The sequence below is a fragment of the Pollicipes pollicipes genome, unplaced genomic scaffold (genome assembly GCF_011947565.3).
Source record: "Pollicipes pollicipes isolate AB1234 unplaced genomic scaffold, Ppol_2.1 Scaffold_4295;HRSCAF=5057_pilon_pilon_pilon, whole genome shotgun sequence".
In the NCBI taxonomy this organism is placed as follows: domain Eukaryota; kingdom Metazoa; phylum Arthropoda; class Thecostraca; order Pollicipedomorpha; family Pollicipedidae; genus Pollicipes; species Pollicipes pollicipes.
The window spans coordinates 36895018-36900378 of record NW_023596461.1 but is presented as its reverse complement, the minus strand read 5'-3'; the positions used below and the strand labels follow the sequence as shown (position 1 = coordinate 36900378).

At 50.7% G+C, this 5361-nt stretch overlaps 1 protein-coding gene across 1 annotated transcript; it reads right to left on the bottom strand.

Annotated features, from left to right (window-relative positions):
• Nucleotides 1-2233: 2233 nt before the first annotated feature.
• Nucleotides 2234-4045, bottom strand: LOC119096981 (band 7 protein AGAP004871). The gene has a single exon (XM_037219984.1). It carries the CDS (start codon nucleotides 3769-3771, stop codon nucleotides 2812-2814), a length of 960 nt encoding a protein of 319 aa, XP_037075879.1. The 5' UTR covers nucleotides 3772-4045; the 3' UTR covers nucleotides 2234-2811.
• Between the last annotated feature and the right edge of the window lie 1316 nt (nucleotides 4046-5361).

Below are 5361 nucleotides of genomic sequence, written 5' to 3'. Positions count from 1 at the left end.
GTTTAAAACTGCGCACTGGAAATCAAAAACCTGCTTTATTCAGTGATCTTGTCACAATCTAGAACTACACAAAACAGGTCATTATCTTCCAATCAGACCCAAGTTCGACTCTAGCTGCACTATGAAAAGATTCCTGAGTTAATCGTTTGGGGATGAGTCGTGAGCTGAATCGGCTCACCACGAAAATGTTGCATTTAGCCATGAGCTGAATCACATGCTTCGTAAATTCATGACCTGAATCATAAGTCGACCATTACTCAAAATGTTGTGTCACTGAGTCATACGGTTCAAATGAAAATGGTAACATGAGGCAACATGACACATTTCAGACAAATAAACGGACCATCTCAGAAGGTTAAGAAAACAGCATGCGGCATTATTCATAAAGTTTTTTTGGAAAATCAGTGTTATAATTTCTATGCCAGGAACCAAGAAAATCACATGGTACATAATTCTACGTTGCCTTATCTTACCCAAAAATCGTTGAAATTTTTCTGTTTCCTGTAACATAAAATGGATTGGCATATTTTCAAACTCACACATCAGTAAGAACGCCAGTCGGAATAATCATTCCATACGTAAGACTAATGCCTCTTCTCAATCCTTCCGCAAAACTGTGAACACATCATTTGCAGAATGGCCACAGTTGTGGTGTTAAAAATCTGCCATCAGTGCTAACGATCTCTCTCATCGGAAGGCTATTTGCTGACGTTAGCGATAGGTTCGCAGTATGAGCCGTGAATTAGATACGGAAAACGTGCTGGAGTCACCGGATAACTTTGTGCTGCCAGCAAAAATTTCGGGCACTTGAAATATGTGGTCAATGGAAGCGAATTCCTAAAATAAAACAAACCAGTATATTTAAATATAAATTTCCTGCAATCCTACGTGCACAATAAATATCAAGATGACTAGACGCGTTCCTTGTAAGCAATGGTAATGTTGTTGGTGTGGAATATGCAGCAACCTTGTTTGATTACTCGTGCGCAACAAATAACATTCCCGTTGACATCTATAACCAACAGTTGCTTGCTTATATTATTAACCAGTTATGATCATGTAATCATTTATCAACGTATTTATAAAAAACAAGTGGACAAATTTTAGATGTAGAATACCGGTGGAACACCTGCAATGTGGTCAGCAATATTCGCTAAAACGCCGGCGGGATTTTTAAGCTCGCACCTCCCAGGCCTGCGTGCTCAAAAGTGGCAATACTAGCACATATTTTCAAACTACAGGGACTTGCTGTTAGCCCTCTAGACTGTCCCATCGGGGTTTGGGCTTGTTTTCTGAACATGCTAGGCCTGGTCCTGGGACATATTTGGGGCGTCAGCTGCGTTCTTTAAATGTTAAAACAAGAAGAATAAGAACCCCTAAAGCCCTAAAGCTTAACCCCTACGACCTCATGAAGACTGCATCAAGAATAAAGGAGTGCCTCAAACCCTGGGTGGGTTTCTTTTCTTGCCGCGGGGCGCTCCTCCAGGATATGAAGTGTTTGAAGCCCCCGTTTATTCTTTAGAGCGTGCTTCTTGTCCTCAGCATATATATTCGTACTGCAAGAGCACCCCACCAGCTACCGGGGACGGGGATGGCTGCCCAGTTGTTGGGGTGCTCTTTGTTATTTAGTATTGTCGCCCTCAAAGCACAGACTACAGGGGGGTGGGATGGGCGAATGAGTCCGCAGAGACCCCTCTGTGTGCGTTTATTTCATCCGTTAAGTTAGCTCAGCAATACCTGAAGGGGGGGGGGGGGGGATTGTACAAGTGCCGTCTCTGCGCTTCCAAGCCGTGCTGTTTTTATGCATATGGCGATGCAGACAGAGCACATATCGCGCTGGACTTTGTCGTTCCCGCAGTGCATCTCGGTCCAGAATAATGCTTGCTACATGCACACCATGTCCTTGTTTAAATACGATTTGCAATTATCCCCTCTGAACCACGTTCTATGGACTGCATCCTGATGTATCGAGGTGCAATGTGTAACACATGGGTTCAGTGAGAGGCGTGTAGCACGGTTAACCATATGCAAAGACCTGCATTACTTGTAGCCATTCCACGTCGGCCTAATATCGGCGCGGTTTTACCGTTCTGTGCTACTCGGCATCTGTGCATTGCCGCTCTGATCTGCTCTGCGCATATGCATTCTAAGCACAAGTCATGGAGGGGAAATATACCATACTTTTGACCTGTAAATATATTCTCCAATGCTACCATGTAATTGAAAGGCTGCATTGCGCATACAAAGTTCACGTATATTGAGATTCATGAGCAACACGTACATCTCGTTACGCATGCATTTTACATTTCTTCAGGTTGAACGAGAGATAAATCGGTTAGACACAATAGTGCGCGAAACGCGAGAGCACGAGAAGGCCTCGACGCAAAAGCACCGACATGTTAGGTGCAGCTGGGTCGCATTACGCACCACATTGAGATAGGATGCATTACACTAAAACCCTGGAGCGCTTAGTACACTTTTAGCGAGTCAAATAGCGATCTGATGCATGCGTTCATGATAGCGCTTATTGTAGCGCTTCCAGAATCCGTCAACGACTGCGTGCTAGCACACCAAACCTTTTCCTATGGTCAGGTTGTACAAGCACTGACACAAAACTGCATTACGCGCTTCGTCAGATCTGTGAAAAAGCAATGCGTTACCTCCCGGAGTCTGGTACCGTCACAGCACCACGCCACATCAGCCTTCACGGCTCCGCCTGTCGACAACTCGAAGCGCCGCGGGTCACATCGCTCGCGGACCCGGTGCCCCTCCACGTCCCTCATGAGCGGACCCGGTGCCCCTCGGCGTCGCTCAGGACCGCTTCATAAGCCCGCCCAGGATGTCAACCGGCACCGGGAAGATGATGGTGGTATTCTTCTCCGCCGAAATGGAGTTGAGGGTCTGCAGGTACCGCAGTTGCAGCGCGCTCGGACTCTCGGCCATCACGTCAGCGGCGTCCTTCAGCGCCCGGGACGCCTTCATCTCGCCCTCCGCTGCGATGACCTTGGCCTTGGCTTCACGGCTGGCCTCGGCCTCTGCGGCCATGGCGCGCTGCAGCTCCTGCGGCAGGCGCACGTCTTTGACCTCGACCCGCTCGACCTTGACGCCCCAGGGGTCAGTGGCGTCGTCCAGGGTGCTCTGCATCAGGTGCGCGATCGTCTCGCGCTGCGAGAGGACGTCGGAGAGCGCGTACTGGCCGAGGACGGTGCGCAGGGTGGTGGCCGCCAACAGGCGTGTTGACGTGCCGCAGTTCTCCACATTCGTCACCGACACGGTCGGCTCGAAAATGCGGTAGTAAACCACGGCGTCAACGGAGACGGTCACCAGGTCCTTGGTCAAGATCTCCTGCGGCGCCACATCGAACGAGACAACGCGGAGGTCCACGCAGCGGAACGTGTCGATGCAGGGCAGGATGAAGAACAGGCCGGGGCCCTGGGCGTCGCCGGACACGAGCCGCCCCAGCCGGAAGATGATGGCTCGCTCGAACTCCTGCACCACCTTGATGGTGAAGCACAGCGACAACGGGAAGAACACGATCACCAAAAGCCAAGAGATGAGCGTCAGGAAGAAGTGGCAGCAGTGGTTGGTCTGGGCGTTCGCCTCGTCGCGGCCCAGGACGCGGGGCGGCGGCCGAACCGGCTCGTCGGCAAGCACCTCCGACGTGACCTCGAGGCCAGCCTTCTCCGCGACCGCACCAAAGCCGTACTCTACCGTGGTCGTCTCGCCGTAGCCCCCGCCAGCGACGCTTCCGCTTGCTCCGCTCGACGCCATCACGCCGCTGGTGGGGACAGCGCAGGAAACGTGCCGGCCCAGTCGTCACTGCCCGCACGGCGCGGTCAGATTCTGCGCGACTACTCGCGGTCACAGCGACCTTGAGCGTCCCCTCCACTTAGCGAGGTCGGCCACTGCGCGAACGCGGCCTCGACAGACGCACAAGGTTCCCTTCCTTGCAAGCACCGCTCAGGTCCTGTTTCGCTTGACGAAACCACCGCTTGCGTTCACAGCCCACTATTGCGCGTTCCCTCCGCGCCCCTCCGTTTGCGCTCGCCCGAGCTCAGCTGTTTACGTCCGCAGTGTGCGACGCCGCCGCCGCACGGCGCCACCAGTCGCCAACCGGTGGCCTGCTCATCAGGCGTCAAGGCTACCTTCCATGCGCCGCGCGTCAAAGCAGGAATGTATTCTGGTCATGGGCAGATTCAGGATTTCGTCAAGGGGGGCAGGGGACATTGTGGAGCCCTCTTGGGCCTAGGTGGTCTGGAGCTTTGGGCCCCCTTCCCAAAAATGTTTTTGCATTTCGGTCGGTACATTTTAAAACAAGCATGTAATATATATATATATATATATATATATATATATATATATGTGTGTGTGTGTGTGTGTGTGTGTGTGTGTGTGTGTGTGTGTGTGTGTGTGTGTGTGTGTGCGTGTGTATCTGTGTGTGTATGTATGTATGTATATATGTACATAGATATATGTGTATGTATACATTTACTTCTTCATTTATTTAATAAATCCGTAAACCCGTCTTACTGCGCACAGCCCTATAAAGCCTAGGCGTGCCACGCATGCATACACGTAAAGCTCACTCATTTTCTGCAGATCAGTTTGAATGCTGTGGTATTGATGCTAAATGTTTTGAACAACAGACAAAAATAAACTTGAGCCGGCTGCTAACAATCATCAGAACGAAGGTTTTTACGGCTAGCCGGCTGGGTAGTCAGCTGATAGCTGATGACTACTGGAGAATTTTCCCTTTGTTATTGAGGAGTACAACATATGAAAACATTCAAAATGTGTTAAGAACATGCTGAACTAGCATAATAATTGTCACATACTCAATAGCCAATGGAAATGACACATACGACATCGGCGGCATGTACAATTGCGTTCGGTAAACGTGCGTAAAAATTCATCGATGCATATTCGACTGCTGCTCTGAGGCGATGGCGCCAAGGCTAATGAGGACGGAGCCTGAGCGACCATGGGTGCCGCAGGAGGCCAGAAAAGTGGCTCTCGTCAACAAGTATAAGGCCCTCAGAGCAAGCAAAAAGAACGCAAGACCAACGCGGCGAGCCCCTTAACGATCGATAGTGCCCGGGCAAGCTGACGTTTAGGGCCCCGGCCAGCACAGGACCCTCCGAGCAAAGAGGAACTATCCAAGACCATGAATTAATGCCCCTGTGCGATCGAGAGTGGTCGGGCAGGTTAACAACACGAGCCTCGATAGCAGTGAAGAGTCCTCCGCAAATAAGACCAAAGGGAGAGAGCCCTCGATCAAAGTAGAGGGCCCCTGAGCATCGAGTATCTCCGTGTGTTACGTAATAAGAGCTCTAGCAATAGCGCAAAACTCTCCAAGCAAGT